At 43.3% G+C, this 18076-nt stretch overlaps 1 protein-coding gene across 1 annotated transcript in view; it reads right to left on the reverse strand.

Annotated features, from left to right (window-relative positions):
• The window catches only part of LOC143790331 (cilia- and flagella-associated protein 337-like), a 94867-nt gene that overhangs the window by 22098 nt on the left and 54693 nt on the right, over positions 1-18076 (reverse strand). The window contains exons 14-16 of the mRNA XM_077279108.1: positions 15466-15560; positions 15317-15371; positions 15192-15237 (exon numbers count right to left, since the gene is read on the reverse strand). Coding sequence (XP_077135223.1) covers positions 15192-15237; positions 15317-15371; positions 15466-15560 — 196 coding nt within the window. The remainder of the gene's footprint in view (positions 1-15191; positions 15238-15316; positions 15372-15465; positions 15561-18076) is intronic.

Here is an 18076-nt window from a genome sequence, read left to right on the forward strand (position 1 = left end):
GGTGGTTGCATTATGGTCTATGGGGTGGCTGCATTATACTATATGTGGGCTGCATTATACTGTATCGAGGACTATGGGGAACACATTATACTATATGGAGAACTATGGGGTGCATTATACTATGGGAAGTGAATTGTACTACATGGATAACTATGACGGTGCATTATACTATATGGAGCACTATGAGGAGTGTATTATACTATGTGGAGGAATATGGGAAGTGTATAATTATATATGGAGGACTATGAGGAGTGTATTATACTATGTGCAGGACTATGGGAAGTGTATAATACTATATGGAGGACTATGGGGAGTGTATTATACTATATGGAGGACTATGGGGTGTGCATTTTACAATATGGAGTACTGTAGTGCACATTATAACACATGGAGGACTATTATACTAAACAAGCAAAATGCTGTATATTCATCGAGTGATTGGATTGTTTATGCCGAAACAGAAATCATTGTGTGTAAACTGTAGATGTGCTGCTGATAACATGATACAGTATGGTGATCTGTTAGTGATCTATTAGTGATCATTCTGTCTCCATCATTCTTTTTCAGTTGGTGTAAAGAGGCTGGGAAACAAGTGTTGAATGATTTCAGTATTGTCGATCACACTCATTTAGCGGCCTGAACTCAGCGCATGTATATACAGTGCTTCTGTGTGATGTGCAATATGTTAGCATTTGGGGCCCCATTTTAAACTTTGCCTAGGGCCCCACTTTGCCTAAAACCGGTCCTACCTGCAGGGTGGCTAATATTGAGGGCAATCTGGCCAGTTTATCCGGCTCTGTGGGGGCCCTGGCCAGATTGCCCTCGTGCGGCAGGCAGGGAGCAATCCCTGCAGCTCCACTGTTTGCAGGAGAAAATGGGAGTGGAGCTGCAGGGAATGGATCCATCCTGCTTCCTGTCTCACACAGCAGCGGCTGAATGACATCATCATTCAGCGCCGTGGCTGTGCAAGACAGGAAGCTGTTGGCGATGGTGGGGCTTCAGGATACCGTGCGCAGAGGTGAGTGTGTGTGTATGCAGAGAGGTGAATGGTGCTGTGTGTGTGCAAGTGGAGGAGAGGGCAATGATGGGGGTGATGGGGCAGAAGGCAATGATTGGGTTGACAGAGAGGGAAATGTTGGGGGTGATGGGGCGGAAGGCAATGATTGGGTTGACGGAGAGGGCAATGATAGGGGTGGTGGGGGAGGAGGAAATGATGGAGGTGGTGAATGGGCAATAATGGGGTGGTGGGGAGAAAGCAATAATGGAGGTGGTGAAGAGGGCAATCATGGGGGTGGGGGAGAGGGCAATTATGGGATGCGGGGGGGAGGACAATGAGGGGTGTGGAGATTGGGATGGGAGGAAAGGGAATTTATAATGGATTTAGGAACGGGGAGGTGGAGGAAGACGTTATTATCGATTATTATGTTTAGCACAGTCCCTTGGTATATAGTGTACTCACTTATATATAGCACAGTCCCTTAGTGTGTGTGTGTATATATATATATATATATATATATATATATATATATATATATATATATATATATATATATACACTCACTGGCCACTTTATTAGGTACACCTGTCCAACTTCTTGTTAACACTTAATTTCTAATCAGCCAATCACATGGCGGCAACTCAGTGCATTTAGGCATGTAGACATGGTCAAGACAATCTCCTGCAGTTCAAACCGAGCATCAGTATGGGGAAGAAAGGTGATTTGAGTGCCTTTGAACGTGGCATGGTTGTTGGTGCCAGAAGGGCTGGTCTGAGTATTTCAGAAACTGCTGATCTACTGGGATTTTCACGCACAACCATCTCTAGGGTTTACAGAGAATGGTCCGAAAAAGAAAAAAAATCCAGTGAGCGGCAGTTCTGTGGGCGGAAATGCCTTGTTGATGCCAGAGGTCAGAGGAGAATGGGCAGACTGGTTCGAGCTGATAGAAAGGCAACAGTGACTCAAATTGCCACCCGTTACAACCAAGGTAGGCCTAAGAGCATCTCTGAACACACAGTGCGTCGAACTTTGAGGCAGATGGGCTACAGCAGCAGAAGACCTGTCATGGTTCCCAATGGCAAGGGAACGTCAGAGAACTTAAATAACAGACTAGCTCTTGGGTGATGGAATCTCGAGCTGACCGTGAGCTAAACCTACCACACAACTAACAGTGGCCGGGTGACGTACCTACGTTTTATCCCTAGACGCCCAGCGCCAGCCGGAGAACTAACTAACCCTAATAGAGGAAAAAACAGACCTGGCTTACCTCTAGGGAAATTCCCCCAAAAAGGAGACAGAAGCCCCCCACATATATTGACGGTGAGTTCAGAGGAAAAGACATACGCAGTATGAAGGTAGGTTCAGCAAAGCGAGGTCCGCTTACTAGATAGTAAGAAGATACAATAGGGAACTTCACGGTCAGCTGAAAACCCTATTAAAATACCATCCAGAAATTACTTTAAGACTCATGTGTCAACTCATGACACCGGAGTGGTAATTTCGGTCCACAAGAGCTTCCAGCTACAGAAACATAACATAACTGTGAACTGGAACAAAAATGCAAACAAACTTAGGACTAAGAGTCCAACTTAGCTGATAGTAGTCTAGAAGCAGGAACATGCAACAGAAAGGCTCTGGTTACATTGATGGCCGGCACTAAAATAACTGAGCAGCAAGGCTAAATAGGATACTCCCATATCCTGATGGAAACAGGTGAACAGAGAAAGTGAAGCACACAAGTCCAGTACCACCAGTGACCACCGGGGGAGCCCAAAAACCAAATTCACAACAGTACCCCCCCCTCAAGGAGGGGGCACCGAACCCTCACAAGAACCACCAGGGCGATCAGGATGAGCCCTATGAAAGGCACGGACCAAATCAGAGGCATGAACATCAGAGGCTGTCACCCAAGAATTATCCTCCTGACCGTAGCCCTTCCACTTGACCAGATACTGAAGTTTCCGTCTGGAAACACGGGAGTCCAAGATCTTCTCCACGATGTACTCCAATTCACCCTCAACCAACACCGGAGCGGGAGGCTCAACGGAAGGCACAACCGGTACCTCATACCTGCGCAATAATGACCGATGGAAGACATTATGGATAGAAAAAGATGCCGGGAGGTCCAATCGAAAGGACACAGGGTTAAGAATCTCCAAAATCTTATACGGGCCGATGAACCGAGGCTTAAACTTAGGAGAAGAAACCCTCATAGGGACAAAACGAGAAGACAACCACACCAAGTCCCCAACACGAAGACGAGGACCAACACGACGACGGCGGTTAGCAAAATGCAGAGTCTTCTCCTGGGACAACTCCAAATTGTCCACCACCTGTCCCCAAATCCGATGCAACCTATCCACCACAGTATCCACTCCAGGACAATCCGAAGACTCCACCTGACCAGAAGAAAAGCGAGGATGAAACCCCGAATTGCAAAAGAAAGGAGAAACCAAAGTGGCAGAACTAGCCCGATTATTGAGGGCAAACTCCGCCAACGGCAAAAAGGCAACCCAGTCATCCTGATCCGCAGACACAAAACACCTCAAATAAGTCTCCAAGGTCTGATTAGTTCGCTCAGTCTGGCCATTAGTCTGAGGATGGAACGCAGACGAAAAAGACAAATCAATGCCCATCCTAGCACAGAACGCCCGCCAAAATCTAGACACGAACTGGGTCCCCCTGTCAGAAACGATATTCTCCGGAATACCATGCAAGCGAACCACATTTTGAAAAAACAGAGGAACCAACTCGGAAGAGGACGGCAACTTAGGCAAGGGCACCAAATGAACCATCTTTGAAAAACGGTCACACACCACCCAGATGACAGACATCTTCTGAGAAACAGGGAGATCAGAAATAAAATCCATAGAGATGTGAGTCCAAGGCCTCTTTGGAATAGGCAAAGATAACAACAATCCGCTAGCCCGAGAACAACAAGGTTTGGCCCGAGCACAAACATCACAAGACTGCACAAAAACTCGTACATCTCGAGACAGAGAAGGCCACCAGAAGGACCTAGTCACCAAATCCCTGGTACCAAAGATCCCGGGATGACCTGCCAACGCAGAAGAATGAACCTCCGAGATGACTCTACTGGTCCAATCATCAGGAACAAACAGTCTACCAGGCGGGCAACGATCAGGTCTATCCACCTGAAACTCCTGCAAAGCCCGTCGCAGGTCTGGGGAAACAGCAGATAATATCACCCCATCCTTAAGGATACCTGTAGGTTCAGAATCACCAGGGAAATCAGGCTCAAAACTCCTAGAAAGGGCATCCGCCTTCACATTTTTAGAACCTGGTAAGTATGAGACCACAAAATTAAACCGAGAGAAAAACAACGACCAGCGCGCCTGTCTAGGATTCAGGCGCCTGGCAGACTCAAGATAAATCAAATTCTTGTGATCAGTCAATACCACCACCTGATGTCTAGCCCCCTCAAGCCAATGACGCCACTCCTCAAAAGCCCACTTCATAGCCAAAAGCTCCCGATTACCAATATCATAATTTCGCTCGGCGGGCGAAAATTTTCGAGAAAAGAACGCACAAGGTCTCATCACGGAGCAATCGGAACTTTTCTGCGACAAGACCGCCCCAGCTCCGATCTCGGAAGCATCGACCTCAACCTGAAAAGGAAGAGTAACATCAGGCTGACGCAACACAGGGGCGGAAGAAAAGCGGCGCTTAAGCTCCCGAAAGGCCTCCACAGCAGCAGGGGACCAATCAGCAACATCAGCACCCTTTTTGGTCAAATCAGTCAAAGGTTTAGCAACATCAGAAAAACCAGTTATAAATCGACGATAAAAATTAGCAAAGCCCAAAAATTTCTGAAGGCTCTTAAGCGAAGAAGGTTGCGTCCAATCACAAATAGCCCGAACCTTGACAGGATCCATCTCAATGGAAGAGGGGGAAAAAATGTACCCCAAAAAAGAAATCTTTTGAACCCCAAAAATACACTTAGAACCTTTCACACACAAGGAATTAGCCCGCAAAACCTGAAAAACCCTCCTGACCTGTTGGACATGAGAATCCCAGTCATCCGAAAAAATCAAAATATCATCCAGATACACGATCATGAATTTATCCAAATATTCCCGGAAAATGTCATGCATAAAGGACTGAAAGACTGAAGGGGCATTTGAAAGACCAAAAGGCATTACTAAATACTCAAAATGGCCCTCGGGCGTATTAAATGCGGTTTTCCACTCATCCCCCTGCTTAATTCGCACCAAATTATACGCCCCACGGAGATCAATCTTAGAGAACCACTTAGCCCCTTTTATTCGAGCAAACAAATCAGTCAGCAGTGGCAGAGGATACGGATATCTGACTGTAATTTTATTCAAGAGTCGATAATCAATACACGGCCTCAAAGAGCCATCTTTTTTAGATACAAAGAAAAAACCGGCTCCTAAGGGAGATGAAGAAGGACGAATATGTCCCTTTTCCAGGGACTCCTTAATATATTCTCGCATAGCAGCATGTTCAGGTACAGATAGATTAAATAAACGACCCTTTGGAAATTTACTGCCCGGAATCAGATCTATGGTACAATCGCAATCTCTGTGAGGAGGTAGTGAACCAAGCTTAGGCTCCTCAAAAACATCACGATAATCAGATAAAAATTCCGGAATCTCAGAGGGAATAGATGACGAAATGGAAACCAAAGGTACGTCCCCATGAGCCCCCTGACATCCCCAGCTTAACACAGACATTGCTTTCCAGTCAAGAACTGGGTTATGAGATTGTAACCATGGCAATCCGAGCACCAAAACATTATGTAGATTGTACAACACAAGGAAGCGAATCGTCTCCTGATGGTCTGGATTCATACGCATAGTCACTTGTGTCCAGTATTGTGGTTTATTACTAGCCAATGGTGTAGAGTCAATACCCTTCAGAGGTATAGGAACTTCCAGAGGCTCTAGATCAAACCCACAGCGCCTGGCAAAGGACCAATCCATGAGACTCAAAGCGGCGCCAGAGTCGACATAGGCATCCGCGGTAATTGATGATAATGAACAAATCAAGGTCACAGACAAAATAAACTTAGACTGTAAAGTGCCAATTGAAATAGACTTATCAACCTTTTTTGTACGTTTAGAGCATGCTGATATAACATGAGTTGAATCACCACAATAGAAGCACAACCCATTTTTTCGCCTAAAATTCTGCCGTTCGCTTCTGGACAGAATTCTATCACATTGCATATTTTCTGGAGCCTTCTCAGAAGACACCGCCAAATGGTGCACAGGTTTGCGCTCCCGCAAACGCCGATCAATCTGAATAGCCATTGTCATGGACTCATTCAGACCTGTAGGTGCAGGGAACCCCACCATAACATCTTTAATGGCATCAGAGAGACCCTCTCTGAAATTCGCCGCCAGGGCGCACTCATTCCACTGAGTAAGCACAGACCATTTACGAAATTTTTGGCAGTATATTTCAGCTTCATCTTGCCCTTGAGATAGGGCCATCAAGGTTTTTTCAGCCTGAATCTCTAAATTAGGTTCCTCATAAAGCAACCCCAAAGCCAGAAAAAACGCATCCACATTGAGCAACGCAGGATCCCCGGGTACCAACGCAAATGCCCAATCCTGAGGGTCACCCCGCAGCAAGGAAATTACTATCCTAACCTGCTGTGCGGGATCTCCAGCGGAGCGAGATCTCAGGGAAAGAAATAATTTACAATTATATTTGAAATTCAGGAAGCGAGATCTATCCCCGGAGAAAAATTCTGGTACAGGAATTCTAGGTTCAGATATAGGAGCATGAATAACAAAATCCTGTAAATTTTGAACCTTCGTAGCAAGATTATTCAAACCTGTAGCCATACTCTGAGGATCCATTTTAATCAGGTGAGATCAGAGCCATTCAAGGATTAGAAGGAGAGAGAGAGGCAAAGGCTGCAATTAGAGCAGAAATGCAACTGAGTGAACTATAGAGCAAGCTCAGAAGAAAAAAAAAAAAATCTGCAGACTTCTTTTTCTCTCCTTTCTTCTGCCAACGGTTTTAACCCTTGGCCGGCCATACTGTCATGGTTCCCAATGGCAAGGGAACGTCAGAGAACTTAAATAACAGACTAGCTCTTGGGTGATGGAATCTCGAGCTGACCGTGAGCTAAACCTACCACACAACTAACAGTGGCCGGGTGACGTACCTACGTTTTATCCCTAGACGCCCAGCGCCAGCCGGAGAACTAACTAACCCTAATAGAGGAAAAAACAGACCTGGCTTACCTCTAGGGAAATTCCCCCAAAAAGGAGACAGAAGCCCCCCACATATATTGACGGTGAGTTCAGAGGAAAAGACATACGCAGTATGAAGGTAGGTTCAGCAAAGCGAGGTCCGCTTACTAGATAGTAAGAAGATACAATAGGGAACTTCACGGTCAGCTGAAAACCCTATTAAAATACCATCCAGAAATTACTTTAAGACTCATGTGTCAACTCATGACACCGGAGTGGTAATTTCGGCCCACAAGAGCTTCCAGCTACAGAAACATAACATAACTGTGAACTGGAACAAAAATGCAAACAAACTTAGGACTAACAGTCCAACTTAGCTGATAGTAGTCTAGAAGCAGGAACATGCAACAGAAAGGCTCTGGTTACATTGATGGCCGGCACTAAAATAACTGAGCAGCAAGGCTAAATAGGATACTCCCATATCCTGATGGAAACAGGTGAACAGAGAAAGTGAAGCACACAAGTCCAGTACCACCAGTGACCACCGGAGGAGCCCAAAAACCAAATTCACAACAAAGACCACACCGGGTACCACTCCTTTCAGCTAAGAACAGGAAACTGAGGCTACAATTTGCACAAGCTCATCGAAATTGGACAGTAGAAGATTGGAAAAACGTTGCTTGGTCTGATGAGTCTCGATTTCTGCTGCGACATTCGGATGGTAGGGTCAGAATTTGGCGTAAACAACATGAAATCTTTGGGATGTGGTGGAACGGGAGATTCGCATCAGGGATGTGCAGCCGACAAATCTGCGGCAACTGTGTGATGCCATCATGTCAATATGGACCAAAATCTCTGAGGAATGCTTCTAGCACCTTGTTGAATCTATGCCACGAAGAATTAAGGCAGTTCTGAAGGCAAAAGGGGTCCAACCCGTTACTAGCATGGTGTACCTAATAAAGTGGCCAGTGAGTGTATATATATATATATATATATATATATATATATATACATATATATATATATATATATATATATATATATATATATATATATACTTTGTCGCCTTATAGGGAGGGGGGCCCAGACACATTTCCTGCACAGGGGCCCCAAGCTGTCTGTGTCCGCCCCTGAAAGAACAGTATTGTAATATTCGGTCACTATGTCATAATATGTGGTCCAGTCATGGTATAGCAGTGTTTATCTCTATATGTTTCATTATTTGGTAACTATGTAGCCCAGTCATGGTGTGGCTGTATTTCTCCCTAGCATATGGAATTATTTGGTTGCTTTAGGATGGTAATATGTGGTCTGGTCACAGTGTGGAGGTATTTCTCTCTTGTATGTGTTATTATTGCTCTTGGAATAGTGGATTGTGTATGGCGGTCAAAAGATTCTTTATTTTATGTGATTAAATACTTGGAGCAAGATATATTTTCAGGGGTTCTTTGGGAAAAACAAGTAATCACCTCTCCACAGGATAAGTGATAACTTATTGATTGGTGGGGGTCTGACTGCTGGGACCCACACCGATTGGCAGAATGCAGACCATTTATCTCCAATAGATTGGAGTGGCATGTGCAACTTGACCACTCATCCATTCATTCACTCAGTGGCTGCGAGCACTGTGCTTGTTTTTTTCTGGAAGCCTGAAGGAGAATGAATGGAGCTGCGGTCAGACTGCCCACCCGCCGCTCCATTTTAAAATAGGGATAAAAGGGTTCTGTCAGGGATAAAACTTCCCATTTCTTCCGATCAGTGCGGCTTCCAATGGTTGCACCCAAATGATCAATAAGTTATCACTAGTGATGGGGGAACTCATGGATGTTCGTATCCATCTGGTACCACCGAACATTTAAAAAAAGTAAGGTTCAGGTACCAGAACAGTGTTTGAGATCGAACCCGGACCCCATTCAAATGAATGGAGGGTCCAAACATCCATCGTTTCCCATGCTATCAACTGTATGACAGCGCAAGAAACACTGGCTCTGATCAACAGTAAATTTGTTACCCCAGTCAGAGCACTGCTGGTCCCACACTGTTATATGACAGTTGTGTTCGGTTGTAAAAAGGATACCGCCTGTCAAAGGCGTCGGGCAGATAAGAATACTTTTTAAAAAATGCTGTGGGGTCCCCCCAATTTTTGACAACAAGCCAAAATAAAGCATTCAGCTGGGGGCTGGTATTCTCAGACTGGGAAGGGACCATGGATATTGCCCCCACCCCCCTTCCCGCATAAAAATTGCAGCCCCCAGAAAAGGTGCATCTATTAGCTGCACCAATTTTGGCACTTTTCCCGGCTCTTGCCACTTTCCCTGATGCGGTGGCAGGTGGGGTAATAGTTGTGGGGTTGATGTCAGCTGTTTTATGGCTGACAACATCAAGTCCTTGGTTTAGTAATGAAGAGGCGTCTATAAGACACCCGCATGACTAACCCCATAGTTAAATATAATAAAGACACAGACAGAGTAAAGTCCTTTTCACACTCTGCTCAATGTGAGCCAGCTCACTGAGGAGACCGCCATTCAAACCATCCGGATCTTCAAGGAACACGGCCATTAGTGGATTATCAGTGGAAAGTTGAGTATAACTTAACTTTTTAGTTTCATTTATGGTGAATAAATGGGTAAAAGAGGGTCAGGGAGTTTTCATTTCAAATAAAGGAGTCTTTGTGTTTATTTCAATTAAATGACTTTTCTCTCTGTGTCTTTAATAAATTTGACTATGAAGTTAGTAATAGGGGTGTCTGATAGACGCCTCTCCATTATTAAAATGTGGGCTTAATATCAGAGGCAATAAAACAGCTGACATCAACCCCACAACTATTACACCACTTGCCACTGCACCAGGGAAAGTGGGAAGAGCCGGGCAAAGCACCACAATTGGTGCAGCTAATAGATGCACCTTTTCTAGAGTGGCTGCGAGATGCTATTTTTAGGCTGGGGAGGGCCAATATCCATGGCCCCTTCCCAGTCTGAGAATAACAGCCCCTAGCTGTCCATTTTAACTTGGCTGATTATCAAATATGAGGGGAAACTGATGCTATTTATTTTTTTTTTAAATTCGTTTATTGATTACAGCATGAATCATACACACATTTGTTTGTATTCATTATTATCCATTAGATGCATATAATTACCACACATGGCTATGTCTGGAATATTGTAAAAGTTACAAGCAATGCATGTCAATCATTTGTTCATATCCTATTCAAACTTTAACTACATCAACTTCTAATAAAACCTCTAAAACTAACATGCTGCCGCTTAAAGGAGAATTCTAGATAGATTCTGCCCTGTGAGTAGATAGTGTCTGCGCAATCTTACACCCTTTCCTTGTATGTTTGTTAAGTCATTTTAACCTAAACAGTATGGCAGGAGGAGTTCCATCTTCCCCATATCTTTTCAAATTTAGCTGGATTACCTCTATTCTGATACAATGTCCGCTCATACGGAATAATGGAATTTACCAAGTCTACCCATGCTCCAAGAGTTGGACAAGAACCTCCCATCCATCGCAGAGCCAACACCTTTCGTGCCAAAAACAGCGTCTCCCTCAGAAAAATTCCCGTATGACGATCCCAAGTCTCTGCCTCCCATACTCCAAATAAACATACCAGAGGTTCAAGTGGGACAGGGATCGACACCAGTGATGTCAACAATGTCGTTACCTCATTCCAGTATTGGAAGACAATAGGACATTTCCATATCATATGGATAAAGTCTGCATTGCTAGAATGACATCTCAAGCAGTCTGATGAGTGTAGACGACCCATTTTAAAGAGACGAATCGGGGTCAAATAGGATTGATACATGATATATAGTTGGGTCATCCTATTATTAACTGATGGGGAGACTTTAGTTGGGGATTCCAAGATTTCGTCCCATTCCTCTTCCAGTGTGTCTGGGAGAAGTCGTCCCCACTTCCCCTTAATTGAATCTACGGTAGATCCCTCACCCATGGATAACAGATAGGTATACAAAGAGGAGATAAGTCCCTGGGGACCCTGCGAATTAAGGATACCTATTAACGGTAAATCTGAGATAGCTCGGCCTGTACCCACATTCCGCATATGTGACTGGAAGGCTGACCTTAGTTGCAAGTAACGGAAAAACTGAGATTTTGGTATGTTGTAGGTATTTTGTAACTGTTCGAAGGAAACAAAAATCCCTTGTTTATATAGATTACTCACTGTAAGGACACTGTACGATATCCAGAATTCAGTGGACGGATGACCCAGTAATGCCGGAAAATAACTATTATTCCATAATGGCATTTCAGCTGCTATATCTGCAAATCCTGTTACCTTTTTAATTTGCCTCCATATCGATCGTGCTAGCCGGAGCAAAGGAAGTAAATGAGGAACAGTAGTTCTCTCCATCTCCAAAAATCCCAGTGGACAATCAATTTTGGCTGAGTACAGAATATGGTTTTCAGAGTTAGGGAGAGTTTTCCCGGGCATCCACATATTTAACATTTTAGCCTGACCAGCAAGGTAATATAGATAGAAGTCTGGCAGGGCCGCCCCACCACCTTGTTTGGGTCTTTGCAGGGTGGACAACTTAAGTTTAGGCCTAGCCTTCCCCCATATGAAAGATGTAGTAAGGGAATTTAGGGTTGCAAAAAAAGATTTAGGTATTATAACCGCGCTGTGTTGGAAACAGTAGCTCAGCTTTGGAAGCAATATCATCTTTATGAGATTAATACGTCCAGCCACCGATAGTGGTAGTTTGTCCCAGGAAGCAAATTTGGATTTAACCACATCCAGTAACGGAAATATATTAAGATGTAAGTCTAAGTGACTACTCTGGGACATATGTATTCCTAGATATTTAAACTTGGAGACAACAGGTAGTGGTGAGAGGGTTTCAAGGCAAGACATTGGAGTATGGGAGAGAGGCATCAAGGCAGATTTTCCCCAATTTATATAAAGGCCAGAAAACTTACTGAATCTATCTATCATCGTTATTACTTTTGGTAATGTGTCCTCCGTTTGATCCATAAACACCACCATATCATCAGCATATAGACCGATAACGTCCACCCTATCAGCGATATGTATCCCTTTAATATCTACAGAAGACCTCATTCGTATTGCCAAGGCCTCTATTGCCAAGGCAAATAAAGCTGGGGAGAGAGGGCACCCCTGTCGAGTTCCTCTGTGCAAAGAAAACGGTGCAGACACTAAGCCATTCACCACCATCCGTGCCCTAGGTTTCGCATATAATGTATTTATCCCTCTCAAAAATTTATTCCCAAACCCATATTTCCGCAAACAGGCAGTTAAGAAGGGCCATTCGAGGGAGTCAAAAGCTTTGGCTGCGTCCAGCGAAGCCAATGCCCATTTGTTGTCTGGTTCCAGGGAACTATATTGTATGACCGATTGCACCCGTCTGATATTGATAGAAGTATTTTTCCCAGGCATGAAGCCGGTTTGATCTGGGTGTATGAGATCTAATATGATCTTGTTCAATCTAGTGGCTAAAATTTTTGTAAATATTTTGTAATCCACGTTGACCAAAGAAATTGGTCTATATGATCCACAGTCTAGAGGATCCTTCCCCTCCTTCCTGAGTACGACAACACTAGCATCATAAAATGTTTTGGGTACAGATTCCCCCTCCCATATTCCTTTGAGTACCTTCAGCAGTATAGGGGCCAGTTTGTCACGGTATTTCCTATAGAACTCAATGGGAAACCCATCAGGTCCCGGGGCCTTCCCAGTTGCCATATCGGTTATAGCGTGTTCCACCTCTTCCAAGGTAAATTCAGCCTCCATAAGAGCCTGTTGCGATGGACTTAGTGAGGGGAATGGTATATCTGACAAATAATCCAGACATTCATCAACACCAGACCCACTACTAGATTTATATAACGAGGTATAATAGTCATAGAAGCCCTGTAGTATTCCATCAGTAGAGGATACCAAAGAGCCATCAGACACCCGGATCTGCAATATTGTATTGGAGGCATTATGTTGGCGTACCAGGAAGGCCAGAAGTGTACTGGCCTGATTCCCTAGTTCAAAATAGGATTGGCGAGTGAAAAATAATTTACGCTTTGACTTAACATCTGCGTGTTGGGCATATAGTCTCTGGGAGGTGAGCCACTCAATTCTATTACTGCTGGTCTGATTAGCTATATAAGTGGCCTCTGAGTCTTTTAATCTTTGTTCTATCTCCTCATCCTCCCTCGCCGTCACCCTTTTAATATATGAGATGGTAGAGGATAGACATCCCCTCAAGTATGCCTTCAGGGTGTCCCAAAATAAACCAAGGTTTTGGAGCTCCGAGTGTGTTATAATGAAACTATTCAACTGATCAACCGTCCTATCACTAGAGTCTATTATTTTTAACCAGAAGGGGTTCAATTTCCAGGACCTATTATTATTATCGGATCGTCCAAGTTTAAGTTTAAGAATAATTGGGCTGTGATCTGAGATCCCCCGACTACCATGTTCAATACTATCCACCCACAGTGCCAATCCGCTCGACCCAAATATATAGTCTATTCGAGATAATGATTGTCTAGTGGATGAATGACAAGTATACCCTCTGACCTCTGGGTGACCCATCCTCCATAGATCCAGCCAACCACTTCCATCCATAAATAGTGCCAATTGAGAGGGGGGTTGAGATAAAGTGCCTCCCGATGCTGCGTCATCTAATCTCAATCTATCCATGGATTGATTCATAACTAAATTAAAGTCTCCCATGCAGATAACATGGGCCTGATGCTATTTATTTATTTAAATAATTATTTAAAAAATAGCGTGGGTACCCCTCTATTTTTGATAACCAGCCAAGATAAAGCACAGCAGGGGGCTGCACGTGTTTTTTTTTTTTACACGATGTGCGCCGGCCAATCACAGCCATGCCAATACTTGACAAGGCTGTGATTGAGCTGGAAGTGCCCACACAGTAAAGCTTTGTTCGGGCTGCCGAACCCAAACATTAACTCCATGGTTCCCCTATCCCCAGTTATCACCTATACTGGAGCCCAAGGATCGGTGTCTTTTAACCAAAGAAGCCCTTTATTGCAAACTACCGTAATTGTACATCCCAGTTATGGTGTGCACATAGGAGATGTGCAGGAGCCTCCTGTGTTTTATAGTTGATGCTCCAAAATAATAGGATAACAGCTAACAGGTATTTGCATATAGCTGTAGGGTGGACCCCTAGGGTCAATTCCCCTTTGGGCCCAGACACCCCAGTCCGACGCTGCTATTGTATACATAATGTAAAAAGACACCAAAAACGATGCTTCAAGGAAATCACAGCTGGCGTTTTCCTAAAGTGTCTTCTGCTTCCTGGCGATAAACTGATTGCAGAGTTTCTCACCCTGTACAATCTGTTTGGAAGATTAGAAATACCGTGCAGCGCCACTAGAGAGGAAATTAAGCATTACGCAGTTCCGTGTAAGGGCCGTCCATGTAATACATTTTATTAGGGAAATACGACTACTTTCTTCCAAAAACAGTGCCGCACCTGTTCACATTATGTTTGTTTCGTTGCAGCTCAGTTTTGTAGAAGAATGTAACGTAAATATGTTTCTTCTTTTTTTTTTTTTTATTATTATTATTATTATTACTGCCAAATACATTGCACTTGCCAGCACAATACACACATGGTAAAAATTACTTTGTCTCTTTAAATTCAGTCAGTATGTATAAAACACTGGCTGTATGATTTCAGCCATACATGCTAAACTCTGAATCCCTGCGGCAATTCACTAAAAAACAAAGTTTAATAGCCGCGACGTCTCTCCTCCTGCTGCTCTGTAGTGACAGGTCTCTCCTTGCGAGTGTATATAGGGTTTCAGAGTTGAACATATTGAAATCCTGCAGCCAGTGTCATACATGCTGCCTGTGGATCCAGCACCATGTATCAGTGTCAGGTTCCCTTTAAAATCAACTACCTCCGTTCTACAATGATGCAAATAACACATCTGATCCATATTCTTCTGGTCCATATTTGTACACTTCAAGGTTTCTTCTAACTTACCGGAAACATTCTGATCTGCCCACTATAAGAAACGGACACTATATACCTTTAAACATAATAAAATGTGATGGTTAGGTCATTTCTACAATGGACAGAGACTCCACACCAATGCAAACAATACGCACTGATCAGTGTCATGTTCTGCGTAGGTGACGTCGCTGATTCCATCCCTGGAGCCTGCTAGGGAGTAATAAAGACAAAGCAGTCATCGGAACGCGTGTTGTTAGATACCTACAATGACATCAGGGTGGAAATCAATTCTCCAGCAACCAACCTGCACTGCCCTGCATAAGGGTCCTTATAGGGGTGAGAGAATTTGAGGTGTAGTCCCACAGCTTTAGACTTCCATCTTTACCACCCGATACCAATCTGTAAAACACATAGTCGCAAACAGATGTATAAGACACGTAGTAAATACTGAAGTCAGAGACAACACATTATTAGATTGCCAGCAAGCGTAACTGTAGTTTCAGGAGAACTTGCAGCAGAATCTGCGGCTCCCCCCTCCTTCATAGAATCTTGTGAGCACCAACGGTCATCTCCTATCTCACTCATGGGAATATATACAGATTTTATCCATGAATTGAAAGTGATGGATGAGTCCAGGAAGAGGAAGAAGCAGATTTCGCTGATGAGATATTTTACAAAATTTCTTATTTTCATGTGTACTATTGATTTGTGATCTAAAAATTAAAACGACAGTTACCCTTTCAATATGGATTCACCTAAATAAGTGAACTGCGCAAACAGCGATCACATAATACATATTATGAGGATCGCTTCTGCCAGGATTATTCATAGTCATACAATAAAATAGGAGATATCATCTTTTTCAGCCATCATGGGCTATTTATGTGTCATCATTGAATGGAGGCTACCATAATCTGAAGTTGCCTATGACTTAAAGGTCGTCTCCATAAGACATGAATTTCCAGAATAAATCAGTCTTTGGTAATAAAACGAGTCCCGAGTAGGGGCCTTAATTTGTGATATCCATATGCCCAGATAAGGTACATGGAAGGGACTTGTCCTGGTGACAATTCCTGTAAAGTAACAGGTAATTTCCACTGAGCAGATGACTTCTAATAATTGTCCTATCATAATTACTGATTTACCTGATGATTTGTTGTAAAGAATACAAATGAGAATGACATGTACTCAGAATAATGAGACAGCAGGGAAAGGATTATTAAAGTCTACAGGTCTGGGACATCGGAAAATGGTGTCGGATGCCAGGGGTCAATTAGATCTTGGGTAAAGTGGTTAAATCCTATGTGGCTCAATGAGCGTCATGGGACGTCAATTCAGTTGTCACCGATTAATGTATTTTAGGTAGCAGGCTGTGCTTTGTGTGAATATAAGCCCACTTGTGGCCAATTTGATCTCTTCTCATATCACCTCCATAGTAGAAACATGATCAGCCATCAGTGCAAAGATAATGACTATTTGGTCCAACTTGCCTAGCGAGCAGCGTCTTCACCACGCTGGTATCACCGACATACACAGTTCCCATGGGCAGAACTAGTTCTCATTTAAAAAGCCAATTGATGTAATATAGTAACATTATATTTCTTTACTTCTCCATCTCTGGAGAAAACTATAACTGAAAATCCACTGATGATACAGACTCCTATTTATCTCAGTGAAGGATTAAAAGCTTAGGAGCGACGGTTAGCTGCTCTGCAGAGGATATCCTCTAATTAACCCAGTAGGCGAGCATGTGTATAATTACAGGTTGCCGGTTACATAACATGCCAACGGACAAAGGGGATGTTGCCAAGCAAGCACCTAGATGATTGGCAACCATTAGGTATCACAGACAATAACTGTGTGCATCCAAACACATTGGGAAATCACTGTATAAAAAAATAATAACTAATAATAACACTTAAATGTATAGAATATTACCCTGAAGCTGGCTAGATAGTCAAAACATGATTTTAGCCAATCTTATGATTGCACAAAAAGAAAATGGACATGATTAATATTTTATGTCTGAGCAGTCACACGGACTCTTTCACTCTATAGATGATATGTCGATTCAGAAAAAAGGAGAATTTACCCATGGAGAGTACGTACGCCAGATATATACACTCTTAATCGTTCAAATGGCACCACAGAACAAGGTGGTGTATGTATCTATCCTGCCAAAGGGAGAGTCTATACAGGACACACTATGGGAAGAAGGACAGCTGGCAGAGGCAGTGGGATATTCTGGACAATACTCTGCAGGGGAACCTTGGATCATTCATCATTCTGGATGATACTTTGACTTGTACTCCTCTAATAAAAAGGTTGCAATACCATTCATGGCAATACTATCCCGTCCGAGGTCAGAAAGAGGTTAAGAATGATTTAACCCCTTCTCGCCGCGGCCCTTTTTCGTTTTTGCGTTTTCGTTTTTCGCTCCCCTCCTTCCCAGAGCCATAACTTTTTTATTTTTCCGTCAATATGGTCATGTGAGGGCTTATTTTTTGCGGGACAAGTTGTACTTTTGAACGACACCATTGGCTTTACCATGACATGTACTAGAGAACGGGAAAAAAATTCCAAGTGTGGTGAAATTGCAAAAAAAGTGCAATCCCACACTTGTTTTTTGTTTGGCTTTTTTTTCTAGCTTCACTAAATGCTAAAACTGACCTGATATTATGAGTCTCCAGGTCATTACAAGTTTATAGACACCTAACATGTCTAGGTTATTTTTTATCTAAGTGGTGAAAAAAAATTTAAAGCTTTGCTAAAAAAAAGAAAAAAAAATGCGCCTTTTTCCGATACTCGTAGCGTCTCCATTTTTCATGATCTGGGGGTCGGTTGAGGGCTTATTTTTTGTGCGCCGAGCTGACGTTTTTAATGATACCACTTTTGTGCAGATACATTCTTTTGAT

Source organism: Ranitomeya variabilis, chromosome 1, assembly GCF_051348905.1.
Source record: "Ranitomeya variabilis isolate aRanVar5 chromosome 1, aRanVar5.hap1, whole genome shotgun sequence".
NCBI classification, from domain to species: Eukaryota; Metazoa; Chordata; class Amphibia; order Anura; family Dendrobatidae; genus Ranitomeya; species Ranitomeya variabilis.